This window comes from Pleurodeles waltl, chromosome 10 (assembly GCF_031143425.1).
Source record: "Pleurodeles waltl isolate 20211129_DDA chromosome 10, aPleWal1.hap1.20221129, whole genome shotgun sequence".
In the NCBI taxonomy this organism is placed as follows: Eukaryota; Metazoa; Chordata; class Amphibia; order Caudata; family Salamandridae; genus Pleurodeles; species Pleurodeles waltl.
In genome coordinates, this window is record NC_090449.1 from 123,788,723 (window position 1) to 123,810,861 (window position 22,139).

Sequence of the window (22,139 nt, forward strand, 5' to 3'; positions counted from 1 at the left end):
TGTATTCCTTTTGTGACTTATGCGATTTGGCTCCAGCTGATGACATCAACTAATTTAATGTTTGCCTATTCTACAGGACGAAGTCTGATATATCCCTTCCTTCCATGGTCTGGAGGTCTGTACCTGTAAAGTTTATCATTTACCCAGTATGATTCAATCATATATGATTTGCTATGTTTCAGACGTATTGACATCCTATGAGCTGAACAATGTAATACATTTTCTTCTTTGGCAAGACACTTGTATGTATGTGTTTGTGTGGAGTGTTTGTAATTCTGAGCTGGACATTGTGTGCATGCAACATATCTCTGCTTTAACAAGTAGCTTGTTTTTTCATTGTCTGGTTCACAAGTTCTTACATAACTACTTTGCTAAATGTGAAATTTAAGATAGCAGACAATGGGGTTCTGACTTGTGAATTTATTACAGTGTTAAGGGTGAAAACAAACTTGTGGCAAAAAGTAACATAAATGGAAAGTGAAGGGGTTAGTCATGGTGAATAAAATAATAGGAGTAGGTGCCACACCATCAGAATTCCAAAGTCCAGAGTACTTTTCCATCAGAAATGGATGGGGTTCAGGATCAGCCCACAAAGTGAATGTGTGACACACAAAGGAGGACATTAAGGATGAGGTTTCTTGCTGGCAGTGGTGGGTGCCTCGCCATCTGCACCTCCCGGATTTTTAAATGGATGTCCCCGCTTGCGAGGACGGGGTGGGGTTCAGCTGCTGCAGAGGCAGGGGTGTCTGAGGGTGGTTGGTCCTCTGGCAGGGGCTTCCTTCCTGTTTCTGCCACAGATGTACTTGGGCTTGATGTAGTTGGCCCACAGGACGGGGTAGATGTTGGGGGGAAAGCCCTGCTCAGGATTGTATGGATGTTGCTCATCGCCCCTGTTAGGGTGCCCATGTTGGACTTATGGGCCTCCATATGTTGGTTCATGTTCCTCTGCAGGTGCTTGGTTTCTAGGAGTTCAGACAGCAGCTGGCCTATCATGCCTTGGGACTCATGATATGTATTTACATCCTATGAGCTGAACAATGTAATACATTTTCTTCTTTGGCAAGACACTTGTATGTATGTGTTTGTGTGGAGTGTTTGTAATTCTGAGCTGGACATTGTGTGCATGCAACATATCTCTGCTTTAACAAGTAGCTTGTTTTTTCATTGTCTGGTTCACAAGTTCTTACATAACTACTTTGCTAAATGTGAAATTTAAGATAGCAGACAATGGGGTTCTGACTTGTGAATTTATTACAGTGTTAAGGGTGAAAACAAACTTGTGGCAAAAAGTAACATAAATGGAAAGTGAAGGGGTTAGTCATGGTGAATAAAATCATAGGAGTAGGTGCCACACCATCAGAATTCCAAAGTCCAGAGTACTTTTCCATCAGAAATGGATGGGGTTCAGGATCAGCCCACAAAGTGAATGTGTGACACACGAAGGAGGACATTAAGGATGAGGTTTCTTGCTGGCAGTGGTGGGTGTCTCGCCATCTGCACCTCCTGGATTTTTAAATGGATGTCCCCGCTTGCGAGGACGGGGTGGGGTTCAGCTGCTGCAGAGGCAGGGGTGTCTGAGGGTGGTTGGTCCTCTGGCAGGGGCTTCCTTCCTGTGCCTGCCACAGATGTACTTGGGCTTGATGTAGTTGGCCCACAGGACGGGGTAGATGTTGGGGGGAAAGCCCTGCTCAGGATTGTATGGATGTTGCTCATCGGCCCTGTTAGGGTGCCCATGTTGGACTTATGGGCCTCCATATGTTGGTTCATGTTCCTCTGCAGCTGCTTGGTTTCTAGGAGTTCAGACAGCACCTGGCCTATCATGCCTTGGGACTCATGATAGACCCCCAAGACTTGGCTGATGGTATCCTGGTCATGAGTGGCTCCAATGGCCTCTCTCTGTTGGCCCACAGCATCCTTCCCACATACCCTACCTCTATGAGCCTGCGCCTCTGGTACAGGTAGACCTCTGCAACTGGGTCCTAGACCCTCAGTCGCAGGAGAGTTGATTTGCACCTCAGGATTCAGGACTGAGGAGGGACAAGATAGTAGCAACTGTGCTAGGTACACAGGTTAGGGGCACATTGTTATCTGTGATGTTGAAGCAACTTGGGTGGGAGGTGTTGTTGTGGGCACAGTGAGGCTCACTGTTGCTGTCTGACCAGGATGCCCAGATGGGCCAGGACCGTCATCCACGTCCACGTGTCCAGGAGTGTTGTCATCACTGAGGGGTTCATCCAGAGGTGGGTTGGAAGTCTGTTCGGTGGACAATGTCTGGCCAGGTGCTGTGCCAGCTCGACCTGTTGAGAAATAGAGTACATTGTTATTGGTTGAAGTGTGGAATCTACATCCAAAGGTTTTGTGTTACTATAAGTAGAGATCTTGGACACTCAAGCGGTAGGTTTGCTGATTGTGCTATGTTACCATTGTACTGAAGTTGTTGACATGATGTGTGAAGCTTTCAGAAATTATTAGACTCAAGAAGCTCATTTGATGTGGTGATCAGTTGCACTCTAGATGAGGGAATGAACATGACATCTTAGAAACAGGTAAGCCAACACAGTGGAGAGGAGACATGTGTATTACACCATTCCAAGGCCTAATTGTGTGAGCTACAGATGAACACACAACTTTGTGATATTTAGCTGTAGCCATCGTATGAGCATGCTGGGTCAGTGTGTTAACTGCCACTACCAATCTGATGAAGCAGCTTAACGCCTTAGGAATGCTTGATGAACACACTTGGGAAGGTGTAATTTCTGTATACAATAGTTTCATTTTGGGGCACCAGGACAAGAGCAAGCTAGGTAGACAGACTAACCTCTGAGTTCAGCATGATATGTAGATTGCTCACTCCCATGTGAGTGAACATCATTTGACAGAGGGCACACAGGTGTATTTGGACAAGTGAAGAAAGGCCTGTTGGTCAGAGGTACAGAAACAGGGCCCCCTGCTAGTTGCAGTCATGTCACTTGCTGAGACCCCATACTACACAAATGCTATACTCCCAGGGGAGGGTACATCGTATGAGAGATGGCACATGGGTCTATTTGGATAGGTGCAGGAAGGCCTGTTGGTTAGATGTATAGGAAATTAGCCTCCTGGTAGCTATAGTCATGTCACTTGCTGTCTCCTTGCACTATTTAAATAAATGCTAAACTCCCAGGAGAGGGTCCATCAATTGAGAGATGGCACACAGGCATATTTGGACAAGTGCAGGAAGCCTGTAGGTTGGAGGTACAGAAACAGTGCCTCCTGGTAGTTGCAGCCATCTCACTTGCTTCCTCCCCACAGTACAAAAATGCTAAACTCTCATGTAAGTGTACATCATTTGAGAGATGGCACACAAGTGTATTTGTATAAGTGCAGAAAGTCCTGTTGGTTAGAGGTACAGAAACAAGACCTTCGGGTATCTGCAGGCATGTCACTTGCTGCCTACCCACACTACACAAATGCTAAACTCCCAGGGGAGGGTACATCATTTGAGAGATGGCACACCGGTCTATTTGGAGAAGTGCAGGAAGGCCTGTTGGCTAGAGGTATAGGAAATTGGCCTCCTGGTAGTTGTATTCATGTCACTTGCTGCCTCCCTGTACTATTCAAATGCTAAACTCCTAGAAGAGGGTCCATCATTTGCGAGATGGCACACAGGCGTATTTGGACAAGTGCAGCAAGGCCTGTTGGTTAGGGGTACAGAAACAGGGCCTCCTGGTAGTTGTAATCATGTCACTCGCTGTACTTTCCCAACACTTGACAAATGTTTAGTCTTATATATCTGTTGCCACACTGCAGTTAGGTTGGCCCATACATTTACATGTTGCCTGGGATGATCTTTTGATGTTGACCCCATTCCAACATATTGCATGTAATGTGATGATACATGTGATGTTATGTACGACAATGCACGTCGACAAGCTTACATCTCTGCTACTCTGGGTATTGAATGTTGGGAAAGTAGATGAACAACACAGTGGCAAAAGGTGAGATGTGAGCATGCAGGGAATTGAAGACTTGTGACAGTTTTCTGTGTTGTAATTTACCAGACTCGACTCCCCCAGGTATTCCTGTCAAGCCCTTAGGATGCAGGATGGCCAAGACCTTTCTCCTCCCAGGGAAAGAGTTGTATTGGGGCACTGGGAGGACCACCACCAGTCTGATTGGCATCCATATGTTGCCTGGAGGCCAAGGGCATGCACCTTCCCCCTCCGGTCCTGCCACCTCTTCCTAATGTCCTACTTTGTGCGCAGGGTGGTGCCTACAGCATTCACTCTGTTAACTATCCTTTGCCACATTTCCATTTTCCTACTGAGCAGAGTATACTGGATTTGGGCTCCAAGCAATTGTGGCGCTACTCTTATGATTTCATCCACCAGAACTCTCAATTCATCGTCAGAAAAACAGGGATGTTTGGGACGTGACAGGGGTGTAAAATGGAGTGGGTGGCAGGGACTTACTTTTTAAAAAAAATGATACAGAGTAAATGGACAAAAGTATGTGAAAGTTGTTGAATGGGATATTGAAAAAACGAGTGCCTTATCTGTTAATGATGTGAAAAACGGTGGGCTCTGGTCTCTTTCTTGCAGTGGAGAGGCAAAGGATCATGGTCAGGAAAGTGGTGTGTTTTAGTGTGTTTTGCAGGTGTGTCCAATGTGAAAATATATGTCAACTGTGTCGTTTTTTAATCCGTCCAATGGGCACTTGCTGAATGCTTACCCTGGTGGTCGACCACCGTCAGCTGACCACCACAAGGAGATCGCCATGTCGACTCTGTTTTTGTAATGGGCTTGGCAGTTCCATGCGGCCATAACAGCAACAAACTGCGCACTGCCAAGATTGCAGGCCGCCGTGCAGCTGGCAGGCAGCCATTTGGTTTGGTGGTCGGTGGATCAGCCTACATACATCATAATACAGCAGTCTGGAGACCGCTGGTGCAGTGGTCTTTATGGGACCACTGTCTTGGTGGTCTGGCGGTCCGACTGCCAAACTCGTAATCAGGCCCATAATCTCTAATCAACTATTCTTTTGTATCACAGGTATAAAAATGTAATTGTTTGCTCCTCAGGTTTCTTTCAATAAAGTTAGGCATCAGAATTTCTACCTACACATGTGGGATTTCCACCTCCACTGTGAACTGAGCCTTTAAAATCTTCATAGTAGTCATTACTTTCATTAAAAAACATTTGGAATTGAAAATCTGGCCTTGTTGCAGGCATCATTGATAGATCAATGTGGCTATCTCTAGAAAGGGTCAGTATCCTCTACTCACAATGTTTTCTTCTTTCAATAGGCTGGATTGCAACTTGTTATCATTGGAATCAGAGAAGTCCTTTCAGTTTAACTTCTGTTTCTATCTTTGAACACCTGAATAAAATGTTCAATCATATCACTCAATTACTGTGAAATAGCTCTGCCCAATCACAGATCAATCAATAGTTATCTTAGGAAGTTAGAGATGAGAGGTGTGATCCAGAAAAAAACTAGGGGAGTATTTATGAGAGGCTTGCACTGCAGTTGCATCACTTTTAGTGATGCAGCAGTGATGCAAACCTCTCAACCATATTTATGAGGCCACACAAAGCCACTTTGCGTGGCTTTCAATGACCTCAGTGATATGGAGTAAGGCAAGGCAGCACAAATCGCTGCTTTGCCATACTCTGCATCAGGGTGATGTTCCATGGGTGCTGTGGCGGGGGTGTTCCCATGCAACACGCATGGACTTTGATGCATCCCCAGATTTACAAGGCCATGTAAACCTGGGCATGCGTCAAAACCTTACGGCTCCCCAGGAAGGTGCAACAAGGAAAAATATCTTTATTTCTCCTCATTTTTTCTCTTTCTAAGTGTGCTGCAGCACACATAAAAAGAGGAAAAAGCCTCCCAGGATTGTTTTTCGTGCAGGAAGGTGACCCTTCCTGCACGAAACACAATCTAGCCTACAACTCAGAGGTGCTTTCTTTGGTGCTTGGCTGCTGAAACGGGACCAGCGCAGGGTGAAAGGACAGGAGTGAACCATATGCTATAGATGTGGTGCATTCCTGCCCTTTCACTTTGACGCAGGGCAGTGCAGCTTACTGATTTACTGCGCTGCCCTTAGCCAAAACCCCATAAATATGGGCCCCAGTTCTTACCATCATAGTTTAACCGACTTGCAGTACAATCACACAAAAAATACAAACGTATATGTGAGTTATAAAATAAAAAAGAAACATTGACGAAAAACTGCAAAGTATAAATATTAGTTGTCGTTGACCATGTTACATTGACTAATTTAGCACCATGAATGCTTTAGGTACCAGTGCGCTCTATAATTAAAGTATTTTGAAAACTACATTCGTTTTATATTTGGAAGAAAAAGCAAAGGCCACTGCTCCATACAGGTGAAAGAGGTTAAAATGTCAATATTTGAAAATCAATATCTAAGCCTACTTTGTGTTCCAAGGGCCTCTATACAATTTGTGGGCGGTATCGCTGCATCTTTTCTGTGGAAATACAACTCTACACCATTACAAGATTTATGAAAATAGACTGCTATGTAAAGTTTTTTTGTCAATGGTAATTCGTGTAACTCTTTAACTCCACAAAAATAAACAATGTAAAAAAAAATAATTTTGAAAGTGCACAGTACTCAAAAGTTGAAAAAGTGGATGAATGCATCCACTCACAAACAAATATTTCGCCCACATCTGTAGGCTTTATCAAGGTCACATGACTAAACCATTAAATTGCTCCTATACATCAAATTAAAATCATGTGCCGCTCATTAAAGTGATATTCAGTTAAAATAATCAGCCATATAGCTATATAAATGCACTCTGGTATATTAGATTTAACTAGAACTAAAAATGGCACTAGAATGCTGGTCATAATAGCTCCCAATTGCATACATAATATGCACTTTTTCATCTTAAATGAATGTAAGTCAGCTACAAACACCATTTATATACCACTTGTTCTAGCTACAAATACCTTAACCATTATATAATGACACTTGTACATAGATATCAGTATACTTATTCACTGTTAATATGAACTCAGGAGTTCCGAAAACAGGCTAAACCTTAATCAGAGTTCTGAGCATCAGGCGTCTTTGTGGATAACGTGATTATATTATAATGAAGGATTCAAGCTGTCTTAGTTACAACTCCCTATTTCTTCTGATGTCCTTCAAAAAGCTGGGAGGCAGGACATATTATCATTGAATTTCTTAATGAAATGAATATAGTTAGCAATACATAGGCATAAATGTCTAAATATACTGCTTAGAAAGAAGGCGACTAAAAGGGCACTGACATATGTAGACAAAATACATACGTTATGAACTTGGAGATGATACCAAAACACACTTTTTCCATTAAAACATACTTTACATTCACATTTGCAAACATCTAGCAAAGAGAAGGTAGCAATGGCAAAATGAATGCACCTCCCATAAGTGTCCAATAGTGTCTAGGTAGATTACCCTTATTTCAGAGTGTCTACCAACGGTGCTATACCCAGCTATAACCGTGCTATAACGGTTGTCTACCCCGTTACCCACAGGTAGCAATATGTATGATTAATACCTAATAAATTCAAACATTGCAACCAAAGCACTCTCCTTGTTCAAACATGTGTAGCACAGTCCATAGCATAATTCTTTCAGACCAGTCCATCTTGTGTTGCACGATCTTCTTTTCAACCAAGGGCTTCTACAAATGTGGGGGATGCATCTCTTGCCAGTTTGCATTGAACAAAACGCTAACATTCTCCTACAACACCAAGGAAGTACATCACCTAAGAGAATGTATCTACTGCAACACTAGATTTACTGTGTATTGCACCTCTTATGTGTGTGGAAAGATATATGTGGGCAGTACCACCCGTCCACTCAAGGAGCGGATTCAGGAACATATTAGAACCATTCGTAATGTCAACTCTAACTATCCCATAGCTGTTCACTACAACATGATACATCACAATACAGAAGTCCTCAACATCAAATTCCATGGCATTACACATGTTCCCAGGCACCCAAGGGCAGGGGATCGAGAAAAAAAAATAAGAAAACAGGAAGCCAGATAGATTACTAGACTACGGGCTGTGGAATATGGACTGAATATAGCAGGGAACTACATGTGTTTTTGGACTAACTGACTATGGGGGGAGCCGCCATATGGCCGCTCCGCGGTCGAAAGACCGCGGAGGCCATTATGGCTTTCCCGCTGGGCTGGCGGGCGACCGCCAGAAGGCCGCCCGCCAGCCCAGCGGGAAACCCCTCCCCACGAGGAAGCCGGCTCCGAATGGAGCCGGCGGAGTGGGTATGTGCGACGGGTGCAGTGGCACACGTCGCGTATTTCAGTGTCTGCATAGCAGACACTGAAATACAAAGTGGGCCCCCAGGGGCCCCACAACACCCCATACCGCCATCCTGTTCCTGGCGGGCGACCTGCCAGGAACAGGATGGCGGTATGGGGTGTCAGAATCCCCCATGGCGGCGCAGCAAGCTGCGCCGCCATGGGGGATTCCCAGGGCAGCGGAAAACCGGCGGGAGACTGCCGGTTTTCCTTGTCTGACCGCGGCCAAACCGCCGCGGTCAGAATGCCCTGCGGGGCACCGCCAGCCTGTTGGCGGTGCTCCCGCATCCCCGGCCCCGGCGGTCCTTGACCGCCGGGGTCGGAATGACCCCCTATGTCCTTTGCCACTAAATGGGCAAGCACAGCCACAAGTATTGACAACTGCATTAATTGTCCATTTACAGTTAATTATTGATCTGTTTGGGAACACTAAGAAAGTGGAGTGTTCTTATGACAATATGTGGAAATAACGGTACTTTATATAAGCACTTATTGATTATGTCAGACATTTTAAAATATGTTAAAATGACCTTATATTATGTATGTAATATACTTCACATGGGTTTCGTCTGATCCTTATTTCCAAGAATTTTCTATACATGGTTCTTAATTGTAAATCCGCTTTCCCATCCCATCTTCCTTTCCTTATATCCCACCTGCATGTATCACCTGTTGTATATTACACATGGTACCTGGGTACAATATCTCTATTGTAATCAATGTTTAAATACTTTTCTATATCACCTGTTACTTTTTCGTTAGGTGATTATTAATTAGCATATTCATTTTTCTTTCTTTCATGTCTCCTTGATAATAGTATAATTCCTTGCTCCTTACTTACTCTCCATAGGAATTTCCTACACTAACATGGCCGCCATTATCTGTGGTCTTCTTTTCTTAGATTAGTTCTCTATACTTATTTGAACTCCGAACACCACATTACACGTGCTATGCATGTTAGTTACCCCTCATGTCACCATCAGTATCCATGCTTAAATACTCATCTGGCTGTCATATCAGAGCTGAACCAGTCGAGTATTTGCTCCCCTCAGTTTTTGAACAGCTTTCACCATTCTAAGATGGCCGCAGTTAACGATGTGGGCTGTTTGTCCCATTTCTATTACTTATCAGCTCCCATTTAAACCCACTCCGGGAACCGTTCTAAACTCGAATTCCCGACAGCACGTGGCCAAAAATGCAGGGTGGAAGGAGGCGCAGTAAGTAACACATCCTCCTGTGTGCACTTTTGGCAACAGCAATTAACCAAGCGATTTAAGGTTTTCCTTATGTGACACCACATGCTCTTAAACAAGAAGGATTTTATGCATAGTGTTATGACCTCACTACCATTGCCATGGCACTATGTATGTACCCGCAGAAACAGATGAGTTATCCGGACTCATCATTACCTCACCTCATTTGGCAGGTACTATTAAATTGAGTCCTAACTGTGTTATATACACATTTTGTTATGGGTTTTTCCCTTGTTTTGCATTACCTCCAGTCACTGTTAAATAATCATTTTTTCTAGGTCATGATCGTGGGACGGTCTCATGTGCTTCTGTGTACTTAAAAACATTTGGCTAAACATGGGCTAATTCTAATAATGTTTTTACACTACGACTATATTATTCTATTTCCTTTTTTATTAGCTGTTGGCTATGAATAATTCACACAATGGTTGTGTGTTTCAGTTTCCACATACCTGAATATGTAATTCTTTTTGGGGGGCTGGGCACTTTGTACCCCCTTCTCATTCATCCATATTTTTAGGACTAGTTTGCATATGGTTTATATTATATGGTTATTACCTCATTCTGACTTACCGGCCAGAATTTCTCTAGTGTTAGCTCACTTATCATTCATTTATTTTATTTACAGCACACTGGGCTCATCACTGCTCGTGTCAAATATATTTTCTGATGTACAATCCTGAACACATGATCTGTTAAAGTTCTACTTATACAGACCATCCTACCAGCAACCCTCTTTGGATTACACTACATTTTTCTTCCAGCTTTGATAATTAATGGAGCACAACTATAGACGCAATTACAGAATTATTTTGGACCTTCGAGCCACTCATTGGTCAGTACAATATAAAGTGACTCTGATATCTTTTCATTTCTACTTATTATCAGGTAATAATATCAATAAAAACTACTAATGGTGGACTTATTGACTATTCTCTTTCAATCATTTCCTTTTATGGAAACTTAAGGTATTCTCTATTCTGACCTCTAGTTACCTATATCTGTCTTTGTATGAACTGTATCTCCCACATTAGGATTTCTACACACATACTGGGTGCACATGTTGCACTATCTTTTTTACACATTTCCATACGACACTTGGTGCAGGCATGTCACTGTCTTTTGTTGGGAAATCACTTTACACAACAGGCAGTGCTCACCATGTACACTTGGTTCATACATATGTTAATTTCTATACCTCACAGCCTTGATAAAGTCACTTTGTGACAAAACACGTTTTGGCTGTCAAGCATAAACAACTGTAATGAAGAAATGTACGGGAATATGAATTGAATTGAACTTTCATAATAAAAGAAGATCTTGCAACACAAGACGGACCGGTCTAAAAGACTTAAGCTATGGACTGTGCTACACATGTTTGAACAAAGAGAGTGCTTTGGTTGCAATGTTTGAATTTGCATTCACATTTGTGAACTGCACAATTACAGATTTTACAAGCACTGCAGTGGTGAACCCCAATGTGTGTGTGGGCATTCTTTTGATGGGAAACGTCCTTAACAACGCATCCTTAAGGACGTAACCACGCTTGCCTGAACAACGCATACCTTTTTCTGTGCCCTAAACACGCATGTGCTGAACCACGCATATGCGTGATTATGGCATGGAAAAAAACATGCGTTGTTCCGGAGAGGACACGGAGGACGCATTGAGGTAAGTGGGGCAGGGGTGGGGGGTGGATTAAGGGATTGGGGTGGGTGGTGGGTCGGGACAGGATATTTTTTTTTAAGGGGTGGGGAGTTTGGGTATTTTGTTAAGGGCTGAGGGTGAGGAGGTCGGGCTATTTCTTTTTACGGGGCAGGAGTGGGGGTTTGGGTATTTTGTTATTATTTACGGCTTAGGGTGGGGGCAGGGTAGTTAATTTTTAAAGGGGGGAAGTTTAAGGAAGGGCAGGAGGAGGGAGGAGAGAAGAGGAGGAAGGATCAGGAGAGGATGTGGTGAGGAAAGTGGGGGTGGGGCATGATTGGTGGGTAGTTTTTAGTGGTGGGGTGAACTTAGGGCTTAGGGTGGGTAGGGGGTGTCGTGGTGCTTTAGTTTTTAGGGTCAGGGTATTTTTTTTAAGGGCTCAGGGTGACAGGGGGGTCAGAGTAATTTAGTTTTTAGGGGCAGGGATGGCGGGGCAGGATCGTTTTTTATTTTGTTTTAGTGCTTAGGGTAGGTGGGGAGTCGGGGTAGTTTACTTATTAGGGAGGGGAAGGTTTTAGGGCTGAGGGAGGGTGTGGTGTTGGGTTAGTTTAGTTTTTTGTGTGGGGGTCGGAGTCAGGTTTATTTTAGGGTTCAGGGCAGGTGGGAGGTCAGGGTAGTTTACTTTTTAGGAGCTGGTGGGGGTTTGGGATAGTTTTTTTTTTAGGGCTCAGGACAGGTGGGGTGTCTCGGAGTAGTTTAGTTTCATGAGGCAGGTGGGGGGTTCGGGGTAGTTTTTATTTTAGGGTTCGGGGCAAGTGGGGGATTGGGGTACTTTAGTTTAAAGGTGTGTGGGGTTTGGATAGTTTTTTTTAGGGTGGTGGGGGGGTCGGGTAGTTTAGGTATAAGGGTTGGGGGTAGTTTTGGGCCTCAGGGCGGGTGGGGGGTTGCATGACAGAACCATGCATGACGTTTCGCATGCGTTTCCACACATTCCTTTACTAGGAAAGCTTTTACAACTAAATTTGTTGTAAAGGTATGTGTGTTAAAGGCATGCGTGGAAACGACGAGGTTGTAGTTCTTCACGTGTTGTTAAGGCATGCGTTGTTCCGGCATGCATGGTTCCATCATAAAACCTCTTTTGATGGCATAGAGAGACTACTAGCCAATAGATCCTTTAAGATCTGCGCTTTAGGGAAGGACTTTCTTGAACCTTACAAGTGATTTTATTCTTTGAAACTGGATCTACTGCAAGAACCTGTTTATAATTATCCTTCATTTTAGACTGTGGTTTGCGTAATGAGAAGGTAAATACCTGAATGTCATAGAATTCCTTACTGGTTACCATGTTGATGATGATAACAATTATATAGTTTCACCAAATCTGTGTAGCCCACAGGGGTCCCTAATACCTGCACTGGAAGGATGACCTTAAGGAAGATATGAATTTGGACATAGTAGGTTCCAAACCCAACTCCCAGTGGAAATGTGTGGTTGCTGCAGAGGTAGGTGACACCTCACGTTCTGTCACAATGTTTTAAAAGAATATCCTTCAGTGAATCTAGATGGAAATTCCTGAGAACACTGTGTTTCAAAGGACTACCTCCTTATTTTGCAACAATAAAGCGATCTATGTCACCATCTACTTGACCACCTAGTCTGTTCCTATCCGTGAGTCAAAGGCAATATTTTCATGTGTTTCAAAGAGCTTGATGCAATTGTGGGTTACGGAACAGAAGAACAGTAAATCTACAGAGGCCCAAATGAATGGCAATTTCCCACTTCTAGTGCATGACCAAGGATATTATCCGCCATTGTCTTCTTACCTTCTGGTGTGCCTCTCGTAGCTCAGGAGAACTCTTCACGCTCAATAAGTGAGTCACAACTTGCCAGCTGTAGAAGAATGGAAACTGCAACACTTCCAGAGACTCCTCCACAAACTCCCAAGTCCTGGGTACGCTCTCTGTATGGTCAAAATACAGTGGTCATTTGTCAACTGTACAAACATTTATTTTTCGAGTGTGTTAAACAATGCTCCTTTTTTTAAATGACCATATATTATGTAAAAAGCATGCAACCCTTCAAATGATGATGCCATCTCCTAGTACATGAAAACAGGAGCAACATATCTGAAATTGTTTTAATTCAAACCTGTCTGAAGCGTGCAATGTACTTTGGTTTTACATCTTTGTAACACGCTCACCATATAACGGTACACATCCTTTTTTGACTTAGAAGTCAAGTAGTACAACTATGGAAATTTCATTTCACTATAACTTGCACATTCGCCGTGCACAGTGATGTCATTAATGCTGAAATTTCAGATGTCATTAGTGATGTTATCAATGATATCATATAACATATCATGAGTGATGTACTATGTGAGGTCACAAGCAATGTATAGCGAGTGTGCTAGTTGTACAAACTTTATTTATTCATAACTGGTGAATTTCAGTGATTTTTAGAGTTTAAAATGTTATGCTTTCATTGAGATTTTTACCTCAATATAATGTAACTTTAGCCTTTATTTTTCTTTAATTAATTTCCAGGGTTTTCATAGTAAAATAATAATAATATAATATACTATTACCATTTCCACCTCCTCCGGGGACAGCGACCCATCACCGTGCACGGCCTTCGGCCATGTGTGGTGTGGGTTTTTACCGCAGGTCCTGGTGTGTGCGGGGGCGTGTTAAATGTGAGAGTGCAGTTCTGTACATCTGTGTGCTACGTATGCAATCAACAGACAACCCCACCCACACCACAACACTTTTTTTGGTGGCCCTGCGGTCCCTTTGCAGAAGCCGTGGTAAGTACTGCGACAGGACCACAAAATCGCAAAAAACAAATTCCCTCTGCGGCCCCTTCCACAATGCTCAGGGGGTCAGTGTATCCCTTCCCTGCCCACTTAACCTTTATTTTTATTTGCTTTTAGGATAAAGGGACAGAGTCTCTGAGTCTTAAAATGGCAACTGCAACATTTCTCTGCATGTTGTGACAAGCCAATCAAACTGCACGTTTTGACCTTGCAGTGATACAGTACTCTGTCGTAGTACCGCAAAGGTACTGCAATCTGAAATATCTCTATATTTTGAACCTTAATTTTGCAAAATTACTGAAAATATTTCCACCAAATCACAAAAAGCACACTTTCTATGTAAAGATCTAGCTTTTTCCAAAATTTGGTGTCATTCAATTCAGGTGTTTTGGTAGTAGCCCTGTTCACAATTCCTATGGGAAAATGCACCTGAAACATGATATTGAAAACCCCTTTCTCTCCACCACCCCTTGACAGATCACAGGAAGGAGCTGAGGTGGATGAAACTTTTTTGTTTCACTAGGATTAGTCAAAGAGTGCCAAAGTTATTAACAAACTAAAAAAAACATATCCTATGGAAACACAGTCTTAAATGTAACTACGCAGTAGGAACCGCCACTGTGTAATATGCCAATAATAACCAATTGTGTTCTAAGAAGATGAAGACGGGATATCCGTCACATTTGTGACAAAGTATTCCCTCCGCCTAGACCTAAATCAGGCCCTTAGTCTTAGATGTTGACCAACTACCTACACCTTGGAGGGCTGCAGAACGTAGATACTTAGGCCCTCATTATGACATTGACGGTAAATCCCACTTACCGCCATGCCGACTGCCGGCAACATAACGCCGCTGCGGTGGATAACCGCCAACCATATTATGCCACACACATACCAATCCGTCATTATACAACCACACACACAAGTCCGCCAGCCCAAAGGTCAGTAATAAACTGGCGGTATCCAAACCCACACCGTTACGCTAACAGAACAATACCCATTACATTATGACCCACGAATCACTGCAGCGGATATTCAATGGCAGTAAATCATTGGCGGGACATACCGCTGCGCTCAGAATACTCACACTCAAACAAAACTACACTACATTGGACAATTCAAACTACACACACCTGACACCCACACACACACCACACCCACACCACTATAAAACACACCAGAGAGAGATAAAGCAAGAGCACTCACACAGCCAGAGCCACATAACATCATCACCTATACATCATCCACGCACCTTACATCACACACCCCAACATATCACCCCACACCCTCAGTCACACCACTCACACTACACCCATGGCACCACAACAACACCCCAGGTTCTCAGAGGAGGAGTTAAGGGTCATGGTGGAGGAAATCATCTGGATAGAGCCACAGCTATTTGGATCACAGGTGCAGCAGACATCGATTGCTAGGAAGATGGAGCTATAGCGGAGGATCGTGGACCGGGTCAACGCCATGGGACAGTACCCCAAAACAAGGGACGACATCAGGAACAGGTGGAACGACCTACGGGGGAAGGTGCGTTCCGTGGCAGCAAGACACCATCTAGCTGTACAGAGGACTGGCGGAGGACCCCCACCTCCTCCCCCACAACTAACAACATGGGAGGAGCAAGTCTTGGCAATCATGCATCCTGGGGGCCTGGCAGGAGTAGGAGGAGGACTGGACTCTGGTAAGTCAAATCTCTATTACTATCACCCCCCTACCTGCATGCCATCACAAACCCACACCCTTACCCTAACTCCCATCATTTCACCACCTCCCACATACCCCACCATCACAACCCACTCATCCCAATACCAAGCCCTGCATGCAACACCAATGCATGGACGCCGCTCACAGCCCTGCATGGACACCTATCACCACTGCATGCACACTGGAGAGAATCACCTAGCCCAACAAACAGCAACTCACACAAAGGCAAATCTGCCAAGGCAACAACAACCATAGAGGGCAACACACCCATGCACAATATGTCACACGCAGAAACAATAACACTGCATTCACATCCCCACAGGTACCCCAGCCAATGTCACCAGAGAAGAGGTGCCAGCAACATCCAGTCCCCCCCTAAAGAGGCCCACAGTGATGACAGCAGCTCTGCTCACCTGGACATGGATGACCAACCTTGCCCATCAGGGATCTCCGGACAGTCGGTTACCCAGGCACAGTCACACACCACCACAGAGCCTCCCCCCTCAGGAACCACCACCACAGCACCCACCCAGCGGGCCCATATCTCTGTCCCCAAGACACATCAATCAGCAGTGTGTCCACCACTACAGGGACCCCAGGCCACCCCACAAACACAGGATGATCAGGGACCTGGGGTCAGTGGCAGTGGGCACACGGTTCAGGGGACAGAGGCATAGGACAACAGGGAAGCTGGGAGGACTGCTGTGCGACAGTGGGAGGACAGACCCAGGGAACCAGCTCTCCAGGAGGCACTCACCGCAATCCTGGGAGCATACCAACATTCTGTCAGAGTCACCAGATCCTCGGGGTCTGCGCACGTTCCCAACACGTCCACCACTGAACAGCTCCAAGACTCTGATAGATAAATCACAGAGGCTGAGAGAGTTCAAGAGGGGAAGAGAGGATTAGGAAGGGAACAGCTGGGAAGGAGACCTATAGTAAGAAAAAAAGGTTAGAACACACAATATGACCTGAAATCAATAATAGACTAAGGTTTTAAGCATAGTCATTCTGAAAACATGAGCAATCTAAGAATGAAGTTTAAAATGACTAGGTTTCAAGATGGTCAGATACCTGTAATGGAATCAAGGTGAATTAAATGAAAACTTTCTTATTCAAGCATGAATCAGAAAAAAGAACATGCATAATAGAAGCATACAATATTGCATTTAGAAACTCTGACCTTTTGTGTTTTCTTGAAATGTATTTCTTGAAATGTTTTTTTAACACAGATTACACTCTTTACAGATATATATATATATATATTTATATATAGTAAAGAATTGTGTTTCAATGACTTTATACTATATGAGTTCAAGAAATAAATCACACACTTGTCAACTCGAATAACACCAAACAAATGTCCTAGAATAGTAATATACAATGAACAACATAAAATAAACTTGAGGAGAAAATCACACGTCCTACTGACTCGAATGCCACCATGCAAAATGTCAAGAAATGGTAGCGCGTGATAAACAACAAGGTTTAAATCATCATGAAACGAAACGTCTGTTTTTCCGATTCGTAAACCTTCATGTAAATGTCAAGAAATGGTTGCGCACAATAAACAATAAGTTTTTTAATTATCTTGAATCGAATTGCACATCTTGCCGATTCGTAGCCTCCATGTAAATGTCAATAGATGGTAGCGCGTAATGAAACACAAGTTCTAAATTTTCATAAAACGAATCGCGTCTCTTGCCGATTCGTAAGCGTCCATGTATATGCTAAAAAATGACAGCGCGCAATGAAACACAATTTCCAAACTTCCACAAAACGAATCGCGCGTCTTGCTGATTCACAAACTCCCATGTAAACACTACAAAACACTCAAGTGCACTATTTCTGAGCTCAAAGCAATATGTTAATCAAATAAATAATTAGACCCTAGAATACGATAGTTCTGAAAATAAACGGTGTTGGGAAATAAACCCAACTACCGTCTTACTGCCCAAGAACAAGATTCACCAATGAAGCATGAAAAGCAGAGGACTGGCAAATCAAATAGGCCACCGGGACAGGATCTCTGGAAATAGCTGCTGTTCTGCACCGGGACCTCTGAATAGTGAGCACTGGGATTTGGGCTGGCTCTTCTTTTATAGAGTCTTGGCCCAGCCCACAACCACGCCCAGGCAGGCTGCAGGGAAAGTCTCTGGAAGACCCTGGAAGGGCCACACCCTAACACACTTTGAAAACCTGCAACAATACATTGCAAAGGAACAGTATTTGTAAGCATATTCAAAATCAGTCTTCAGGATTGAACTCTGCAATGCATAAGGTTAGACCACAACAGATCAGCAAAATGCATAAATTACGGTGTTTAGAGAGTGCTGGGTTTTTGCATTCTAGTCACCAATAGAGCGCGTAATGCTCTGGTGTTGACACATTCCCAGGATACTCTGGGCCAGATACTGGACAAGTTGCAGGAGAACATGCGGCTGCAGGAGGGACAGTACCTGGTGATCAGGGAGGACTTGAAGGACATCAACACCACACTGTTCTCCATTGCAGGGGTGCTGGCAGACATGGCCAACACTATGAGGGAGGCAGTGGCACACCACCGGACCCTTGACACTAGCCAAACCGATGAACAGCCCTCCACCTCCGCTGCCACTAGTGGACAGGAGATCCCGCCACAGGACCAACAGGCCACCAGCACCCCTCCCCATGCAGAAGGAGAACCACCCCGCAAACATTACCTGCGATCCAGGCAGAAGCCAGAGACTATTGCCAAGACCCTGCCAGGAAATAAAACTCTCCTGATTGTCACCCTTGTGTCCCACTCTGTCACACTGTCCACCTTGAACTGCCATTGCTCCCCTCCCTATGCCCCCTTGGAAAATGCACCTGTGATACAAATAGACTGGACTCTATCCTGGACTTTCCTCCATCATCACCCCAGCCCATTCCACTACTTCTTAGCACTTAAATAATCACCCTTTGAAAAAATATAAGTATGGAGTATGTCAAATGATTCAAGTATGTATTCATTTAACAAAGTTTAAACATTGCAATTCAACTGTACAGTAATGTATTTTTTTTTACAGATTTTATTAGTTTCTCACTACAATCATACAAGTACATGGAATGTAGAAGTGTCCACATTCTTAACAGCACACATGGAAATGAATATCGTACATTAGGCAATTATCGTATACCATACGTGTCGCAGTCTTAACATACTGACAGAGAGTGGCCCAGCTTCATCAGATACTGTACACCTATTCTGTACTCTGGCTATCAGGTGCAGGTGTCTAAGGAAACTAAATGTATGATGTGGTACCTCTATTGAGTGTAACTATAAAATAACGCATAAACTTCTTAACTCTTAACTCCCCCCGTGTCCCTGCCACCCCCCCCCTTGCCACCCAGTGTTAATGTTAATCATTGTCCTTCCCCCCCCATGCTTTCCCATATACTTTGCTGTGCCCTCAGGTTGAAGAGTTCAGGCATGCTTCCTATTCCCAGCATTAGCCGTCTGGTAAACTATTGTGTGATGTCTCCCGTCGAACGGTGGATACAGAAGCTGGCTCTACTCCTTCTGTGCAGGGGTGCAATGTCTCAGCCAGCAGCTTAATAATAAGCTGATCCCAGGCCTCCTTCAACTGAGGAGAACCTCTACCCTTCCCAAGCTCTATGTGCAGGACCAGTCTTTTACTCTCTGACCATTTCTTTAGTTCTCTCCTCCAGTTGGGAAGATAAGGGCCAGCTAAGCTTTTCCAGTTCTTCGTCAACTCTCTTTTAGCGAGTATGAATGCGATATCCTGAAACCTACTAGTTGCTCGGTTCTTGGGTGTGTGAGGGAACCAATGTAGTAAGCAATGGGCAGCTGTACAAGCAACATCAGGTTCTATGAAATCCGCCACTTCCCTCACCACTGTGTTCCAATATGCTTTCAGCAGAGGGCAAGACCAAAGCATATGTATGAAGTTTGCGCCTCTGTCCCGTATCGGGGACACTTCGCATCTAGGATCCGGAGATGGTCCTGCAGTCTCTGTAGAGTAAGATAAGCTATGTGTAAGATATAAAATTGTATGAGCTAAAACCTAGCGTTTCTGGAAATCTTCGGTACCCTTTCTAGTATTTGGTCCCAGTCACCTTCTGATATCTGGGTCTCCAGATCTACCTCCCATTTGCGTTGCAGCTCCTCGAAGGGCCCTTGTATACCTGCATTGATTGCCCTGTATAAATTTGTGACGGCCTTCTGAATCCCGTCCGAAGTTAATAGATAGATACTTGGGCAATGGGGAGCAGGTGCTCCATTCACCATTTTCCAGTGCGCTCAGATTGCGTGTGTAATCACTTGGTGCAACAGAAATTTGCCTTGCGAAAGATCATGAGCTTGCCAAAAGTCCTCAAATGGCAGAAGACTGCCCTCACGGTAAAGGTCCCCCATCTGCAGGCCCCCAGCCTCCTCCCAGGCTAACAGTCCCTTGTGCAGGGCAACCATTGAAGCCAGGCAATTGGAATCTCCGGTGCATATGGCACAGTCAAGCCGGAGCGTCGAAGACAGCGCCTCCAACACTGGCCGAGGACCCCAACCTCGAGCGAGAGCTTGGGGCCCAGGGCGGGGCGGCCAAAGAACACTCCTGCCAGCAACGACACCGGGGGAGTCAAAGTGTCATCACCTCCCTCGCCAGTCCCTCGTTCCGCCACCCAGTGAGTCAGCCACTGTAGTTGAGCAGCCAAATAATAGGACTCAAAATCAGGAACCGCCAGCCCTCCCTCAGCCCGGAGTCGCTTAAGCTTGGTGAATGCCACTCTGCATCTCCCTTTTCCCCAAATAAACGCTGTGAGCATAGAATCTAATTCCTGAACATTGCCGCAAGGATCCAGACCGGCAAGGCCACAAGGCCACAAAGTAATACAACAGGTGTGGGAGTGCCACCATCTTAATGACCGCTATCCGCCCAGCAACTGAGAGCGGAAGCGAGCTCCAAAAAGCTGAGCTGGACCTCAGGGCCCTAATAGCGCCCCGATGTTACCCTCTAATATGTCAGATCTAGAATGATATATTTTAACTCCCAGGTATGGCATGCACCGGGGCTTCCATGTTACATTCCCCAATTCCTCTGGTGAATCGCTGCGCGCAGACAAGGGAAACAAGTAAGATTTCTATCAATTGATTTTCAAACCTGTCAGTCAGGCAAATAAAGCCAGCAGAGTCTCGGCCTCCTCCAACTCCCGATCAGTGTTCTGTAAGAATAATAGCAAGTCATCTGCAAATAATGCTATTGTATGACGCCTGGTGCCCTGCAGTAATCCCCAATACCAGGTGGCAGTCCGAGCCTGGGCAGCTAAGGGCTCCATTGCCATTTCAAATAATAACGGCGATAGGGGGCAGCCCTGCCTGGTGCCCCTCTCCAATGAGTACTGCTCTGATACACCCATTCTGACTCTAGCCTTTGGGTTTGTGTATAAGAGCCTCGTCCAGTTGACGAAGCCCTCACCCAGCCCCAAACGGACTAGCACTGCATATAAATAATCCCATTCGAGACTGTTGAATGCCTTTTCTATGTCTACAGCCATTACAGCGGCCGCTGCCATCAGAGGGGCAATAGTATCCTTAATATGCATAACTCTCTGAATATTCTGGGCAGTATTCCTGGAGGGAATAAAGCCCGCCTGGTCGGGGTGTACCAATCGAGTCATGTGCAGGAGTAATCTAGTCGCCAATATTCTGCTTAATATCTTGTAGTCTGAATTTAACATGGAGGGGGGTCTATAAGCCCTACGGCTTACTGGGTTTGAGTAGAGGGACAATCAGGGCCTCTCCTGTGGAATGCGGAAGTTGTTTCGTCACACGTGCAGCGTTGTACAACTGTGCCAATTTGGGGGCCAGCTCCAACGCATAAGTGGCATAACTGTACCGTAATGTATACATAGGAAAGACCTGTAGTTGGCTGCAGTCAACACACCAGGAGCGATAGTGGGGCACAAATATCTGCAAATAGAGATGCCAAAGGGTACAGTGAGTGGACATAGAAGTGGAAAAAACAGCCTGCCAGTGACAATGTCAAACACAAAACTGTCAATTAAATGTGAATTTACACTGTCCTACCAGTGTGTCATTGGAAGTATTGACGAATTATTGCACTTCTGTTGTCCTCATCCTCATTCTCTGCCTCCTCACTTTCAATGTCCACAGGGTCCACTGCTGCCACACGGCCATCTACAGCCTCCTCCTCCTGCAGGAAAGGCACCTGGCGACGCAAGCAAGGTTGTGAAACATACAGCATGCCACGATGATCTGGCAGACCTTCTTGGGTGAGTAGCACAGGGATCCACCTGTTAGATGGAGGCAACGAAACTTGGCCTTCAGGAGGTAAAAGGGCCTCTTTATAATTCTTCTTGTTCGCCCATGTGCCTCATTGTAAC

At 44.7% G+C, this 22,139-nt stretch overlaps 1 protein-coding gene across 1 annotated transcript in view; it reads right to left on the reverse strand.

The window, feature by feature from the left end:
- Window positions 1-1,238: 1,238 nt before the first annotated feature.
- The window catches only part of LOC138261206 (uncharacterized), an 86,010-nt gene continuing 65,109 nt past the window's right edge, over window positions 1,239-22,139 (reverse strand). Inside the window, exons 4-5 of the mRNA XM_069209957.1 lie at window positions 13,051-13,187; window positions 1,239-2,297 (exon numbers count right to left, since the gene is read on the reverse strand). Of these exons, the coding sequence (XP_069066058.1) occupies window positions 2,142-2,297; window positions 13,051-13,187 (293 nt within the window). The 3' untranslated portion in view covers window positions 1,239-2,141. The remainder of the gene's footprint in view (window positions 2,298-13,050; window positions 13,188-22,139) is intronic.